The sequence below is a fragment of the Protopterus annectens genome, chromosome 4.part1 (assembly GCF_019279795.1).
Source record: "Protopterus annectens isolate FY-2018-M chromosome 4.part1, PAN1.0, whole genome shotgun sequence".
Classification (NCBI taxonomy): Eukaryota; Metazoa; Chordata; order Ceratodontiformes; family Protopteridae; genus Protopterus; species Protopterus annectens.
This window is the reverse complement of record NC_056734.1, coordinates 761,371,469-761,389,545: the sequence shown is the minus strand read 5'-3', so window position 1 is coordinate 761,389,545 and position 18,077 is coordinate 761,371,469. Positions and strand designations below refer to the sequence as shown.

General features: G+C 39.7%; 1 protein-coding gene across 6 annotated transcripts in view; it reads right to left on the bottom strand.

Moving 5' to 3' along the window:
• PLCH1 (phospholipase C eta 1) overlaps positions 1-18,077 on the bottom strand; it is a 3,453,772-nt gene that overhangs the window by 1,540,233 nt on the left and 1,895,462 nt on the right. For all 6 annotated transcript variants that reach the window (XM_044070508.1, XM_044070510.1, XM_044070513.1 and 3 more), the window contains one exon: positions 5,644-5,773. In XM_044070508.1, the coding sequence (XP_043926443.1) occupies positions 5,644-5,773 (130 nt within the window). The remainder of the gene's footprint in view (positions 1-5,643; positions 5,774-18,077) is intronic.

Here is an 18,077-nt window from a genome sequence, read left to right as displayed (position 1 = left end):
AAATATTTTGGCTCAAGATTTAATTATCCAGAAATGTCATCAGTTAGCAAACCGACTACCGGAATACCTAAAAAACGCAAAGAAAGAGACAGAGACAGACCGTCGAGGTCCAAAACCGATGACGAAGCTTCTCCTAAGCCAGTCGCCGGTTCACCAGTACTCAGTGAGGCACTTTCGCAGCCCATGATACCAGCTACTTTTGCTTCGCAGGCCTCTACTGAGACCCATTCAGAGTCGCGAGACACTAAGTATTGAACCTGCGGATATCTCTACCTTAGATGGGTCCAAAGCTTCTGAGCAGGCACCGGCTTCTGAGGGTGTTTTCAGGCCTAAAGATTTGTATATTAAACAGATGCCATCTTCAAAACTAAGGCCAAAATCTACTTCTATGTCTAAAAAAACAATGCTTGGGCCATGTGTACAGGCCCCAATGCCTAAAAAACAAATGATCAAAATGGCTGAGGATTTAATTACCTTGATCAGGGGTACTCATCCCCCTCCTGCTAAGAAGCCTAGGCAAGGCACTAACTATGAATTTTCAGATCAGGTTTCTATTTTGTCCGATTCCTCTTCTGATCAGGAATTATCTATTCCACCTTATGAGGACTCTGATGCAGAAGATTCCATCCCTTCTGCTTCTCCTCCTGAGGATTTTTCTTTTGGAGAAACTTTGCATACCTTAAGGGAACACTTCCACTGGGAGAATCAGGATTTCTCAGAATCTAAAAAGAGACTTAGTGATTTCCTTCTTCTTCCTCAGCATAGGCCTTTGGCTATACCTCCTGTTCTAGACATTGTTGATGATTTTTTCTCAGAATCCAGCTTGGCTCCTGATTCCCTGCCTCTGGCTCCTAGTAAGCCAGACAGATATTACAGGGTTCCTGACTCCCACAAATTCCTCTTTAAAAACCCTACTGCTGACCGTGAAACCATTTCTCAGGGTCCCAAGGGTGTTAAGGCTTCTACTGCTAAAAATTCTACCCCTTCTGATAAAGATTCTAGGGCGCTGGATAGATGCGGTAAGAAGGTTTATACGTTTGCAATCTTGGCAATCAGGGCTTTAAACTGTCAATTTCATATGCTTAAATATCAGCAGCATATCATGGGTTACTTAAACAGAAAATTATGTTGATTTCTGACTGTGTGGAAAATAAAGAGTTGCAGGATTTATTGCATTCAGCTGAACAAGTTGGAAAACATACTTTGCAATGTGGTTTTGATTCCTTGGAGGCCTCTTGCAGGGCTGCTGTAACTGGATCTGTGATAAGAAGGCATGCTTGGCTCAAGGAGCAAAATCTGCCTGACCATGTTAAAGCAAAATTGTTGGAGCTCCTTTACAACAGGCCAGTCTATTCAGTAATAAGGCAGAGGAAGTTTTGAAAAAGATGGAAGATAAAGCTAAATCTGTGCAAACTGTAAAAGATTTCCTACAAGTGCAGCCACCCAGGTTCAGTAGGCATTGGCCTACTAAGAACTGGTCCTTTCCAGTACCCACCAGAACCGCTCAGGTCAAACCCAGACATTCCAAAGGCTCCAGGTTTCAGTCACAAGGAACTTATAGAACAAAGCAATGGGGTACCTCCACCTCCAAATCTAGAAGTAACAAGGCACAGTCCTACGGTAAACAGTCTCAATGACTTTCCACTGCAATCACCAAGCACTTATCTTTTGGCCACCCCTTTGGGGGGAAAACTGGCGCTTCATGCACGAAACTGGCAACTGATTACTCAGGACAAGTGGGTTTTAAATATAGTATCCCAGGGATACAGATATCATTTCCACACATTGCCAATCCCAAACGGATGGCCAGATCTGCCACCAAATCAGTAGGCAGAGGCCCAGAAACAAGTTAGGTCCCTCATGAATATGGGGGCTATTCAACCAGTACCAGAAAAGGAAAAGGGACAAGGTTTTTATTCAAGGCTTTTCCTGGTACCCAGAAAAGACAAATCATGGCGTCCAATTATGGACTTATCCATTCTAAATACATTTCTGGACATTCCAAAATTTAAGATGCTGACTCTACAACAGTTACTACCTATGCTAGGCAGGGATGCCTGGTTGGTAACTCTAGACTTAAAAGAGGCTTACCTGCATATCCCAATCAGGGAATCTTGCAGAAGATACCTCCGCTTCAAAGCAGGCTATTTGCATTACCAGTTCTCTGCACAGCCCTTTGGCTTATCTACTGCACTCAGGGTCTTCACAAAGTACCTGACACCAGTAATTGCGTTTTGCAGGCAAAGAAATATTCAAATGTATCCATACCTGGACAATTGTCTAATTCAGGCAGAAAACAAAGACACTCTTCTAAAACATCTGGCATTTGTAAAAAGACTTTTAACTTGTCTAGGGTACACCATAAACGAAAAGAAATCACAACTGGTACTCTCTCAAATAAATATATTCCTGGGTGCAAGTTGAATACAACTGCCCAGATGACTTACCTTACGCCAGAAAAACAAATTCAATTGATGACTTACTTCAAACAGGTGGCCACAAAAACCCAGCTATCTGCAAGACAAATTCTGCAGGCCTTGGGGTTCATGGCCTCCTGCATCCTAATAATTCCATATGCAAGACTGCATATGAGGAAACTTGAATGGTACCTAAAAAGCTTATGGAGTCAACATTGTCACAGTCTGGAAACAATGATTTCTATCATTCCATGCCTGCAGCTCGAGTTCCTATGGTGGCCAGAGTCCTGCCACCAAAACAAGGGACTGTCATTCATTCCATCTCCTGCCGCCCAAACCCTGACTACAGACACATCAGATTATGCTTGGGGGGGGGGGCACATCTGGCACGGAGATGCATTCAGGGCCAATGGAGTCCAAATCAAATGCACCTACATATCAACCAGAAAGAAATGCTAGCTGTACAGATAGTTCTGACAGCCTTCAAGGACTATCTTCATCCAGGACAACTACTGATAAAGACAGACAACACCACAGTCATGTGGTACATAAACAAGCAGGGGGATACCCATTCCTACCCCCTTTGCAGACTAGCCATGGCATTGTGGAACATGGCCTTGACTTATCAAATACATCTACAAGCTCAATTCCTGCCAGGAAAGCAAAATACTCTGACAGATGAACTAAGTAGAAATCTTATGGACCCACATGAATGGAAAATGGATCCACAAATCTTCAGCATGTTGACACGCAAATGGGGGAGCCCAGACATAGATCTTTTTGCCTCACCCCAAAACTATCAGTTGGACAAATTCTGCACAAGAATTCATCACAAAAAAGCTTGGAAAGTAGATGCTCTGTCCTTCAGCTGGAAAAACCTATCAGTCTATGCCTTTCCTCCTCTGCCTCTGCTCTCCAAGGTCTTACTAAAAGTCAGACAGGAAAAACCAAAAATGATACTGATTGCTCCAGACTGGCCTCGCCAACACTGGTACCCGCTCCTACGCAATATGTCACACCTTCCACCATGGTACCTGCCTCAGACACCTTTTCTACTGTCTCAGCAGAACTTTCAGTTTCTACACACTCGGCTCCAAACTCTGAATCTTGCAGCATGGCTAATCATCTAATTTCACCAACTACATCTCTCAGCAAACCTGTGATGGATGTCCTTTTGGAGGTTAGAAGGCCTAGTACTAGAAAATCTTATGCTGACAAATGGAAAAGATTCTGTGCCTGGAACCAAGCACAAGGAAATAAGCACAGCAATGCCCAATATTCCTCAGATTCTGTAATATTTAACTGAGATGCGTCACAAGGGCCTATCTTTTTCTTCTACAAAAATCCATGCCTCTGCCATTTCAGCTCATTACAACACAGAGCCTCCCTTCTTTTCTCATCCTCTCCTAAAGCAGTACTTCAGAGGGGCCAAAAATTTAAGACCTCCCAGGAGAGCACCAATTCCTACATGGGACCTCAATTTTGTTTTGGAAAATCTCACTCTACCTCCTTTTGAGCCAGCTGCTACTGCAGATCTAAAATGTCTCTCCAGGAAAACAGCTTTCCTTTTAGCAGTCACTTCAGCTAGAAGGATCTCAGAATTGCAGTCTCTTATGGCAGTGGAGCCTTTCATTATTTTTCATCCGGACAGGGTGGCACTCGGGACCAATCCATCTTTCATGTCTAAGGTGGTATCCAGTGTGGCTCTTAAATCAGACCATTCATCTGCCAACTTTCTTTCCCAATCCACAGAATAAAGGTGAGCGGATTCTGCATTCATTGGATGTACACAGAGAACTTAGAGTCTACTTAAACAGGACAAAACCTCTAAGAAAATCTGAGCAACTATTGGTGGCATTTGCTGCAGGGGCAGAGGGAAAACCTGTTTTAAAGGAGACTATTTCTAAATGGATAAGCCATGTATTCGTTTCTGCTATGTGCACCATGGTAAACCTATCCCCAAGGGGATCAGATCTCATTCCACCAGGGCTGCATCTACTTCTGCAGCCTTTCTCAGAAGGGTTCCTACCTACCAGAGACATTCTACAAGATGCTACCTGGAGCGCAGTTCATACATTCACCAAACATTACCATTTACCTCTCTTCTCTAAATCCAGAGCTGGCTTTGCCACTGCTGTCCTGCAGGGCCTTACAGCTGCTCCTAATTCTGTATAAATCCATCCTCCCAACCATAGCTTTGGGAATCTATCCAAATGTAATGACTGCAACAGTGAAACATGAAGAACATAGTACAGTTGTGTACACTTACCATACATGTAGATGTTCGAGTGTATTCACTGTTGCAGTCCTGGTTACCCACCCTCCAGATCCCTGTTTTTCTCTTACTGTACCTCTACTTTCTTTTACTATGCTTAAAAGCCTTTTTGGTGCATTTGCTTTTGTTTGTTCTAAATTTTTATATATATATATATATATATATATATATATATATATATATATATATATATATATATAGCTCCCCATTTGGGGGGCACCTGACATCTGGGGCAAGAAAAACTGATGTAAATGGCGTCAGCTGTATGTTTTATACCCCTGACGACCTGACGTCATGAAGAAGGGACAGCAACCGACGCAGAACCCAAGACTTCAGGCTGACTGAGGGCAGCTTGGCAGCAGATTATCCAAATGTAATGACCACAACAGTAAATACACTCTAACATCTGCATTTATGGCAAGTGTACACAGCGGTACTTTAACCCTTGCCCTCGTCACCTCCAAGTTAAATTCCTTCAACTATTTAACAATTATTATCCACAAGACTAATTTGCAATACGAAGTGCAAAATCCTTTATTCAACTGCAGGCACGCTTGAAACCAAATTGATAGTAAAGTAATACCAACTTGTATTTCACTTGGCAGAATGCCACCTTCTATTTACCATCATAAATTAGGCCTATAAGAAAAACATGACAATGCCTAAACAAATATAAAGGACATTTCCAGTTATGAATCACTAACAGTACAAAAACTATACTGCAGTAACATGTTTTTGATACCAAATGCATCAGATAATAAAGTGTACTTAAAGAAACACTCATCAAATGCAAGTTCATACACATTGTGTCTTCTTCAGCAATTAGAATTTAACAACTATATCTAACTTTAATTTCACTGAAACTAGTTTAAAAAAAGAAAAAAAAAAAGATTTTCCATTCCTCCATAGCTAACTTTATTTTTTTAAAACATTTTTATAAATTGTACATACCTGAAACATCTGACGGACTTTTCTTCGGGGTAGATTAACATTAAGTTTGTGCAGTAGATGGTAGATTTCATCGATATTTAACAAACCATCTCCATTCTTATCGGCTTCTTCAAAGGTCTGTTTCATCCAAGTGCATTTACATTAAGGAAAATATTAACTTAAATTTTAAATGTATCTGCACAAATATTTAAGGTTCTTGTATTGGTTCTTTTCAGTTCATTTCATATTATTTTGAATTTGGTAACCATGGCAGCACTGATCCCATTGGGCCACTTCAGTCTCAGCCCAGGGAAAACAGTCTCTTGATACATGACAAAACATACAGAGAGAGTGACAAAACACAAGAAGAGTTGAGTCTCGATTATCCAAACTAAATAGGACCAAGGGTAGTTTGGATAATCAAACTGTTCAGATAATCAAACATACACTGAATTGCATAAAAAACTTCAAAAATTCTTATTTTTTCTGGACTCAGGGAATATACTTTTTAACCATTCAACAAGTCTAGTGGAGAATAAAGAATATTTTTCTCACAGAAGTAGGCTACAAAGTTCATAAAACATGCACAAGCTGATACAGTTAACATTTACATATTCAGACTTTATGATTTTTCTTACCAAAAAACTTTGGAAGAGTGGGTTCGGATAATTGACTGTTCAGATAATCAACTCTATTGTACACACACATTATATTATATACAAAGTGATCATCATAGCTGGCTTGAGGGTATAAAGGCAATTGATAAATGACATTATATAAAGAGTGACTGGAAAAACAGCATATACATGCATTAACTACAAAGTGGCATCAGAGTTGGTATGTTGAAAGAATCAATCAAAATAGAGTCACAGCAAGGTATGTAGACAGAAGAAGGGAATGAAGAGATTAAGTTATATGACCAAAGAGATAGAAGTTGCATTTTCTGAGAGTCTTGAAACCTGCTTTTATTTGTGTATGGAAAGTGGGGTAATAGGAATGATCTTTAAGAAAAGAAGGGAAAGATTATTTGAGTTTGGGACCAAGCACTAAGAAAATGAGGTAAGTATAGTGAAGCCTACTTTTGGGGGGGGGGGGGTTGAAGGAGAGGACATGAGTGGTTAAGATGTATAAGGCTGTATGTTGGTGCATCTCAGAATAGTCTAGAAGCTAGTGGAGGGAAGGTGTCATTCTTGATGAGTTTAAATAGTGAGGGGCAATTGAAAAGTCAGCACATTGTTTCACAGGTAGCCAGTTAGCTTTTTCAATGGTTTTGCAGTGGTGTTCATTGCCTGGGAAGAGAGTGATAAATCAGCAAATGGCACCTGAAATGGCCTGGATGGTGAACATATTTCTTTTAAAATCTGAAGCAATTAGCAAGAGACAACCTTTGCTTGTGGCATTGCTACAGGGTCTGGACAGAAAAGGGGAGATCCTGTTAGACCAAAATGTGAGAGTTGATTTGTGTGTGTGTGTGTGTGTGTGTGTGTGTGTGTGTGTGTGTGTGTGGGTGTGTGTGTGTGTGTGTGTGTGTGTGTGTGTGTGTGTGTGTGTGTGTGTGTGTGTGTGTGTGTGTGTGTGTGTGTGTGTGTGGTCCAGATAGAGTAGGAAATTTAGGAAGCGGTCCAACCAAACCCATAGCTATTTGAATTAAGTAACATTTTTAATAGTGCTATGATGAGCTGACTAAAAGACGAGTTTCAGCATGAAGCCCTTCAGAGCTTTCCTGCCAGCAGACAGAGGGTGGCTGAGCCGTGAAAATACAAGGCTAGAAATAACAACAAATAAATGTCTATACCCTGGCATAAAAAACACATCAAACAATAAGAGGGATAGAGCAGCTACTGCAGCAGCAATCATTCGAATGTCTATTGTTCTGCTAAGTTCAAGGTTAACACTACTATGGTCTTCATACTGATGATTAGCTAACATGGGTAGACTACCCTAGCTAACTCTATTTGGGAAATTGAAGGGGAAGGGTTCAGCATCCCCGGAGAATGGTCCTGCAAAGTATGACCTAGACCTAGACAAGGAATCCAGCTTACAGTGCTTTGTGAAAGTATGTAGAAAGGACCAAGTATCAGCTTCTAGAATACTTGTAGAATCCATCCATTTCGAAAAAACTATCGAAGAAGCCAAGGTACTTCTAGAGTGGATCTTGACTCCACCTGGAATAGATCTGTCATGGTGAGCATAACAAAAGGTAATCGACAGACAACCATCAAGGATTTTTAGAGGCTTGGAGATAGAAGTCTAGTACAAAAAAGCATTGTCTCTGTTTCAGTGGAGTTTAGTAGTAATTGCTTATCAGTGACCCACTGAATAAGGGCAAGAAAATCAGCCTGAAGTTCAAGTTCAAGAGAAGAGACAGAACGGCTGGAGCAGAATAAGCCATGTCATCAGCATAAAGCAGGAGAGGAAGAAGGGGTAAGTCAAAAGGAAGTTTGTTACTGAAGGTAGAAAATAGATGTTAGAATAGACACTTGGGGACACCTTTCTGCAGAGGCACTAATGTAGAGGTAGATGAATTGAAATTCACTGAGAAGTGGTGGTTGGAGAGGTAGTTTTTGAACCAGAGCAGTGTCTCATCATTAATGCCTATTTCAGTGAAATGGGCTAGGAGAATTGAGTGATTAAAAAGTTCAAAGGCTCTGGTGAGATCAATAAAAATTGATCCAGTAATTAGGCCTTTGTCCATTCCAAGAAAAATGTTGTTGCAGAGTGTCCAGCGACCACAACAGAAGCCATGATGGTTTTCAGAGAGAAGGTTCACAGTTATATATAGGCTAACAACCACCAGGGCCTTTATAAGCCTAACCATGCAAGCCAACGCGGTTGTGTCCCTAAGTATTATGTGCATTTATTAGAAGGGGGTATATGTTAGTTAGTGTTAGCAAGTTTCTCTAGGTTATGTTGGGGGGGGGGTAAGTTAATTTGGACATTACTGTCTGCCTCTGTTCATCACAGACATGGGACCAGGCCTGGGGTGAATTCTGAATTTCCCACCCATTTGTTAAGGTCACGCTTAAATAGGGTTAGGCATGGACTCTGCTTCATATGGGTGGGCAGCCTGTTCCAGAGCATGGGGATCCTCTGCGAGGCATATCTGTCTCACTAATTTATGTTACAAGAAAACTTAAATCCTTGTGTCTAGTAGTTATGATGATGATCAATTTGTGGATGTGCAAAAGGTGCACCAGAGCTGGATCTGAGGGTGCCTTGTACACCAGGCATAGACTGCCGCTTACAACTTGTAGGAGACACAGTACAGAGGCAGGGCTTTAAGGTGATCTGTATAAGACAATGTGTTTATACCTTGTATTCTCCAAGTAAGGAACCTTTGTGGGCATTCCAACGTTTCATATGTCTGGTCAGGTACATGACGAAGGGGACATTATACTCAAGGATGGGTCTGATAAGGGATAAAAAAAAGTGGCACAACGACTTCCTTGAACCTGAATGTCATGCCTTTACTTATACGTTGGGCAACATAGAATGATCTTCTTACTACCTTGGCCACATGTTGGTCAAAGACCAGATTACTATCTACATATGTTTCCAGATCCCCGACTACTGGGTCAACATCTAGGGTTGTATTATCAATGGAGTAAATTAGCCTGGGTGGCAGTTTTTTCAAAAGGCACTATATTGCATTTCTTGGTATTCAATTTTAGTCCATTAATTTGGCACTAGTCATTTGTCTGTGTTAGACCCTCTTATAAGATGTTTGTGTCATGGAGGGAATTTATGATAACTCCCAATTTGCAGTCATGTCTGAACTCGGTCAGCCAAAGGCCCCTGACATTAGCTTTTACCTCCAAGAAGTAGGTGCCAGAAAGCAGCATCCCCAGTACGGAGCCCTGATGTACCCTGCTGGTGGCCGGTCTTTTAGTGGAGTGGTATCACTAATCCTAACTTCCTGGGTCCTGTCTGTGAGCCAAGCTGGCAATCCAGCAAGTTATATAGGGGTTTATGCCCAGTTTGGTGAGTTTGTCAACTATACCAGAGTGGGGTACTGTACTGAACCCCTTAGCCAGGTCCAAGTAGGCTGGATGCACATTTCCCCCCCTCATCTATTGCCTTGGTGACCTTCTCTAAGAAGTCCATCAGGTTTAGTGGGCATCATCTTCCCTTGACAAAGCCAAACTTGACTGGGTCCAGTGTCTTCAATTTCCCTAAGTCTTGGTTGGTCATTTCTATTTTATAACAGAAATGGTAGAATTTTGTTTGGTGAATAATTTTTTTATATATAATAAGCAAATTTATAGGCAAAAAGAAGGTACTGCCATGGGGGCACCATTTGCCCCCATGTATGCAAATTTATTTATGTCATATTTTGAAGTAACATTTCTGTCTAAACAGGAATTTATGAAAAAACATGTCAAAAGATATTTTCGTTATATTGATGACTTAATTTTTATATGTGAAGGAGGTACAGAAAATGTTAAAACGTTTATATTTGATTTACATCAGAACCCTTTTGACCTCAGCTTTGATGGTTTGCAGCAGGGAACTAAAGTTCATTTTTTGGACTTAGAGTTAAAAGGGAAAATAAATGGCACAATTGTGTCAGGGGTATATAGGAAGTTTGTGGATGGCAATCAATTTTTACATGCGTCTAGTTGCCATCCACCTCACACAATAGATGCACTCCCTTATAATGAGTTTTTAAGGCTATCTAAGATTTGTAATGTAGCAGAGATTTTGGAAAAAGAAATTTGTAAGTCTACGGAAATTTTTATAAAGAAAGGTTATGATGTTAATAGGATAAGGGAGGCGAGTCAAAAGGTATATAATAAGAACAAAAATTTTAGTGGGCAAAATAAGGGAAGAAAAAAGATGAAAAATTTGAATTGGATCGAACACAACAGATTTATTTTGCATCTATGTATAATATAAAAAGTTCTGAAATATTTGAGATGTTAACACATTATTGGAAACTTTTATTGAAGGATGACTTTTTGGCTGGTATTCTGACGAAATATTTTTCTAAAGCATACAGGAGAGGCAGAAGTATAAAAGATATGTTAGTGCGGGGACTTTTTAGTATGCCGAATTGTACAGTTCATAATTGTTTATCTCAAACAGGCACATTTAAATGTGGTAAATGTTTAGTGTGTCCACATATTAATTGTTTTAAATATATTAACAATGTACCCTTTACATCTAAGGAAAAATATTCATGTGAAACTAAGGGGGTAGTGTATGTTTTAAGCTGCCCCTGTAACATGTTTTATGTGGGGGAAACAAAGAGGATGTTTTGTTCACGATTTATCAAACACATTAGAGACATTAAAAATGGAAGGAAAGAAAAAATGATTGCTGCTCATTTTATAGAATCACATAATAGTGACTATTCATTATTAAAAGGATGTGTTTTGGAACAAATTGCTTCTTTTTATGGAGATGACAATATTTTAAGAGACAAACTTTTATATAAAGAAAGCATTTACATCTTGAAATGTAATACCCTGGCCCCTAAAGGACTTAATGGGGAAACTAATTGGAGATGTTTGCTTTAAGAAATAATTAAGTTTTACTTGATTATTTTATTGTTTAATTATTATTAAAATGTGTATTTAAATAGCATTTGTAATAGAATTTGTATTCCATGAAGGTGCCTTTACACCGAGGCAATAGAATAAATCTGTGCTTTTTATGTGCTTTTTCAAGACCCTTGTGAAGTTTATTCCATTCGGATTTTGGTTGTTTACTACTATTCGTAAGACTTTTGGTGGTTGTGGTATAGTCAGACTAATAGGTCTGTAGTTTCCACAGCTGGCTGATGGCCCACCTTGTGAAGTGGGATAATTGTTACAGTCCCCCATTCTCATGGTACAAAGCCTGTTTTGAAGCTATAGCTGAAAAGGGACTCAAGTGGTCCTGGTAGGTCATGTTTCCAGCTATTTAGAAGGCATCCTGGGATGTTACTGAGGTCCATTGAGGCTGTGTTTTTGGCCTTGGCAAGGGCTGCCAGGACCTGCTCCTTAATAGTTTGGTGGGGGGGGGGGGTTACACTAGTAGGTATTTCATGGCAGGAGGAAGAGAGAGTGAGGGGGTGTTGAAGTTTGAGCTGAAGTTCACCATGTCACTCTGCTCAGTAAAGGTGGCACAACTGACCACCAGTTCAGCATACTGATGTGTGGTGCTTTTGAGGTTTCAGAGACAGCTGTAGAAGCCTGATGGTTGTCTTCAGCCTGTGAGGTCATTGTGACTTCATAATTGGCCTTGTTTGGACTTAATTCGTCCTTTTAGTTTCATGTTTAGTTTAATTAGAGAGCTTTTATGATTATGGGAGTTACTCTTCCTGATTTTAGGCATGACTTTTTTTTTTCCTTTTGGTATATACCCTATTAAAGTTAAGATTCCACTAGTGTGGTTTCTTGTTTAGGCTACTAGCACTGAGCAGTAACACGTTTAGGTTTTGGTGGGTTTTATTTGCTATGTCAGTAGGTTTGTCAATTTAGCATTGCCTAAAAAAGCTCTAAGGGGTGGACAAGTTTTACCCAATATTTAGAAGCCTATGGGAGACAGATGCAGACCTGTGCAGGTGGTATTAGGTGAAGTTGTGAATGAGTTACAAATAATTTTTCTAGAATCTTTCGTAAAGTAGGGAGAATAGAAAAGGGCTAAACTCTGATGGATTGGAAAGACTGGGTATCTTAGGGAAAGGTTTTTTACAATGGCATTCTTATAGATGTTAAGCATAACATTAAGAGTGATACACAGTTTATAGATGTGTTTCAATGGGGTTATGATAATGTTTTTACAAAATATAAATGAACCACATAAAGACCGACGCCTAAGCGTTCGTCGGTTGAAGGAAGCACAGGCCGAACAGGCTGCTACGTCGTGGGCTGGGCCTAAACAAGGCAGACAGTAAGAGTGGAAATCTTTATGAGGTATTTGTTTCCCACAGGTTAAACAATTATTAACTTTTTCTGACATCGGCTGAGGCAAGAAAGAGTCCCCAACGGGGTACTTAGCTTTAGAAGTCTTCAAAGTAGTATTCGGTAGAAATAATCTCTGGATCCGACCGACCGGCACTTGCGAACAGCTTCTGCTTCGGGCGCCACGCGGCAAGAAAGACTGGGGAAAATGGCGTCGGCTGATGCTTTTATACCCGAAGACCAACAGAGATGACGTCGGGTGAAGTGCGACATCAGCCGAAGCCGGACCCGGACTTTGGAATCCGGCCGACTGAAGGGCTGCCTGACGACAGGACAACCCAGCTGTAATGACTGCAGATGCATCCATGAAGGACATCACCCTGATCTTGTGTGAGTAGATCCATTCTTTAAGGAAGTTTGTAATAATTGCCCTGGTCATTTCCAAAATAACGGAAAACCACTGAACAGAGTTCGCTCTTTACTTGTCGATGAAGATGTGTTCGCTGATAAAATGAACCTCGATAGAGGAGGAAGGAAGGACAGAAACTCACACAAATATTGTACCAAAGAAAAACTAGCCCTGAATAGGTGCTGGTAATGTTGTTGGCTCGAACAAGAAAACCTCTTCCATTTACTAATATATGATGTTTTTGCGGTATACTTTCTTGCCTCCATTAGTACCTGCTTCAAGTCCTCAGTAAACAAGTGCTTAAAGTGAATTAAGACCCTACCATCCAGGGCAGTCAGTTGAAGTTGACTGGGGTCAGGGTGTATCAAACACCCCCATCTTGTGTGATTAGATCCATTCTTTGAGGAAGTTTGTGGTAATTGCCCCGGCCATTTCCAAAATAAGGGATAACCACTGTTGCATGGGCCAGAAGGGGGTTTCAAGAATAATTTGGGGAATTCCTACTGAATCTTCAGAATTACCCTAGATATAATAAAAAAGGGTGGAAAAGCACACAGGAACATTCCTGTCCAACGAAAGGAAAAGGTACCTCTCTTCCAGGCCTTCTTGCATGGAGTCTTGGTGCACAATTTTGCCAGCTGATTGTTCAGAGAGGAGGCAAACAAGTCTAACTGAGGAACTCCCTACATATGGATCAAATCTTGGAAGACCCCCCAATCTAGTTTCTATTTGTGAAGGTCTACCCTTGTTGTCCTCAGCTTGTCTGACACAAAACATTGCTCTGATGAAATGTAGGATGCCATTAGTGTGCAATTGTGCTGTGAAACTATATCCCAAGCTAACATGGTTAGTCTGCAAAGGGAGTATGACCTTGTTCCCCCCTTGCTAGTTGACATACCACATGACTGTGGTGTACTGTCTGTAACATCTTAAAGAGGTCCAAAGCACCAGTGAGGATTCAGAGATTTGAGTGTCTTGATCAGTGCAAGCAACTCTTATATTTATGTGCTTGCATTTGTCCATGATGTCCCACACACATCATACTTTTGTCCCTCCTGAAACTGCTCCCCCAGCCAAAGTTCGAGGTGTCTGTGCTGACTTACTGCTTTGGAGCAGGAAGGTAAAGGGAAGACCTGGATTTAGGAAAAGTTTCTGTCTCCAGCAAGTGATTACTCTTCTGATAAACCCCAACAATGGTATTTGAAAAGAAAGGATGCTTGTGCTGGCACTATAAAGACTTCAGATAAACATTGGATCTTACTGATGTGGAGTCTTCCCAGGGGTATCATGAAGATCATCAAAAATTTGGAAAAGGAGGATCAAACAATCCAATAGATTCTCTGTATGAACTTCCCCTTTTATAATACTTGATAACCTCTGCAGCAAAGGAACCAAAAATTAAATCTCTATCCAAAGGAGAAATTAAAATTTCATTTTTCACATTATCTGGGAGGTTCTGAGAACACAGCCAGGCAAACCTCCCGAAAACAGAACCAGCATCCATAGCCCTGGAAAAAATATCAAATGAGTCATACATGCACTATAAACAATGAGTTGTGATTAGTAAAATGGACAAAACTAAATTATTTAAAACAGGTTTATCCTCACAAGAAGAAACTGCAAACAAAATATTCCTTGCATTTTCACAGTTAGAATAAACTCTAAAATATAGAACAAAGTGGTTTAAGGTTACCTGACGAAGGGATATTTTAGAGCTACACAGTTAAGGCTCTTATACATAACACAAGTAGAAAGCTGCAATTCAAAGTGGAAAGATATGATGATGAATCAGGGGAAAATTCAAGAAAGAAGAAGAGAGTAGGATTTTGGATGAAGATCCTTAAGGAGAATAATAACAGTAACACATACAACTATTCATAATATAGCATACAGTATTCTAAGAACTAAGCCAACATGGGGATGGAAAAAGGAGACTTTGCCAATAGGGATAACTGCAATCAGGGGCACAGAGAATAGTCAAAAGGGGGCTAAAATTTACTGTTGGAAAGTATTAGAAGAACCAATGCATTGGGAGCAAACAGACAGAGTCAGGTAAAAGAATGGGAAGTGACTAAGAACACATTTGGACTGCAGGCTAGAGATTGCCTTCCCTATCAGGAATTGATATCAAAGGATAGGCAGAGAGAAAGGAGCAGGGGAATCCTAAGGGAAAGACCTGCCCTGGCAGAATATTTAGTTGAATCTACAGAACAATCTGCTATTAAAAAAGGGATAATTAGTAGGACATATACAACACTGCATGATAACTACAGGAAAGAATCAGAGGGGGTTAGAAAAGACTGGAAAGAGTAGCGGGATAAGCAATTCTCAGAGAAACAACAGGAAGGCATACGTATGGCTCCCAAATATGCAGCAATGTTTAGAAGATTTAGCAATTTTGCTTGGAAGAGTTTACATAGGTATTTTTATACCCAATGTAGACTCCAAAGAATTTTTCCTCAGATAGACAGCAAATGTTGGAGATGTGATGGGGAAGAAAGACATAACCGGGAACATATATTTTGGGAGTGTAATAAGTTGAAAAACTTAAAAAAATCAGTACAGAGTACTGTCAGAAATATGGGCGACTAAATAGATGCAACAAAGGAAATTATTTTTTTGAGCCTAGATACAGGATTTGAATTGTCTAAACACAGTAAGGCCTTGTTAAGTTTAATTCTGGTGGCTGCCAAAGATGCAATTACTGAAAAATGGAAATCAAATTGTAAAACAACCATATCTGAAGTAGTGAATATTGTAACCAAGATAAAAGAACTGGAAGTGGGATCTTTAGAAAAGGGTAGGAGCAAATTATATAGAAATATGGAAACTGTGGCAACAATACATACAGAAAAATGTTTTGGAAGAGGGGTGAGGTTTAATGGAAGACAGGAACAGACAACTTTATGTAATTTTGGACTGATTATATTGTACAAAAGAATATATGTGATGTATAATGTTTGTAAATGTGAACAAGTAAATATGGTTTGTTTTCTTTTATATAAATGTAAGTTTATCTATGTCACAAGTGATAATTCAGTAGAGGTGCTCAAAAGGAATAAACTTTAAAATAGGAGCCTGACAATTCAAAATTCTTAAAAATCAAAGTTGCAGAAGTATACACTTTCCCAAACTTATCAATAATCGTACCATCCTTGTCAGAAAGACTGGAACTGGAATTAACTAAATGTTCAACAGCAGTAGGACTAAAGCCATAGCTGCTGAGTCAGGTTTAGGAAGTGTACATGAGGAACTTTATACATTCTATCTGCCTTTTAGTTGGCAGCAGGCTGACTAACAGGAAACTTGCAAACAGTGACACACACACACACTCACACACACCCTCCAATGTTGACACTGGAGGAAGAGGTAAATATTTTGGAAATTCCCTCTAACAGTTCATAGTATTTTCTGAGGGACTGAAAAACCTCATTGTTTTCCCACTGAAAACACTGACACATTTTGTAAATAGTCTCAGAGAAAGAGACACTGCTACAGGAAGAGCCAGAAATTGAGATCTCCTCTAAGTTTGCATCAGAAAACAGAGAAAAAAATGTTTATCTAACCCTTCATCTTACTGTCCAGATTCAGAATCTTGAATCACTTCATGAACAGATATATCCCCTCTTTCTTTTATCAGAATAATCCTGTCTAAGAAAATTTGAAGAGCAGAAACAGGTTTAGTTTTCTGTTTATTTTTGAAAGGAAAAAATGGAGTCAACAGTTGTTATTAATGGCAGCAGCAGCAGTTTCCCCAGGGATGGACACAACATTCTGACCAAACAGGGGAAGTGATCCTTGCACCCTCTCCCAGGAACAAGAGTGGCTTCCCTTGCTCACTGAATGGGACTCCAACAGCTGCAGAGGATGTGGATAATCTTTGGTTCATAATGGCTGTAGGTGCTACAACAGAGAGATCCATGGTAAAAGAAGAGTGGTCTGTGGAACAAGCTATGGCCACAGCAAAGTCACCCACCTGCGGATGAGGCAAACTGCTAGCCTGTTGTGGTGGCAAAGGCTTGTTGTTTTTTTCTTTTTGAGGCTGGAAGAAGGACTGACCATGGGGCCTATAGTTTGCTCCATGGTCAAGTAGAAATTAGTGCCTCTTTCCTGAGGACAACAAACAGCAAAAGCCAGTAGAAATTTGAAGCATTTAAAAGTCACTTTTATCACACAAAAACACAGTAAAAGGCATTTTAAAAACATTTTCGCAGATGAATTTAGTAGTAGGAACTCAGAATTTACATATCATTCCCCAAAGGTACACTAACTGGGCTGCAACAGATAAAAAATATATTTCACAGGAACATTTGCATTTAATTGAATGCATCAATACACATTCAATAACTATTTCAGTTGATGCACCAATACCAACCAATATAAAAACAGAGGATAATGAAATAGGAATGAGACATTGGCACTTTCCAACCCACCTGTTAAAATGAGAGGAATTTAAGGAATGGGTCATGGAAATTATTCAAGCTTTACCAGAGATGATAGAAATATCTTCAGAAGTTATAGCTAGTGAGTGGAATAAAAAGAAAATGGAGGTTAAAAATAGGGTAGAAATAAAAGAGAAAGACGTGTGGTTATGAAGTAATATAAATAACTTAGAGAAGCTGGTATTACAGAATAAGGGGAATCACATAGATCAGGGGGAGGCACAAATGCAGAGTGTTAAAGAGAAAATAAAAGGAGCATCTGGATAATATGCATACGGTTAAAAATATTACTGTTAAGCAGCTATATTTTGATAATAACTTTTAGCACAATGACTTGGGCAGCAAAAAGTAGAAAAAGTTATTGCCATAGTTAGGAAAACTACAACAAGGAAAATAACCAGAGATCCTGTAGAGGTTTAAGAGATATCTAAGAAATGTTATGAAGATTTGTGTAAAACAGAGAAAAATAGAAATCAAGAAAGAGAACAATGGACATATTTACTGAAAACTTAATTATGCCAAAATTAGAGGAAGAAGAAGCTTAGTTAAGATAGAAGGGGATGAGATAAAAACAGAGATGTTTAAACAATTCTCCAGGAGCAGATGGTATGCCTGTGGAAGTTTTAAAAAGTAGGAGAGAAGACAGTGATAAAGATCTGGAAGATTGCATTTTAACAGCATTTTAAAAGGAGGGGAGCCACCAACATCTTTGAAGAT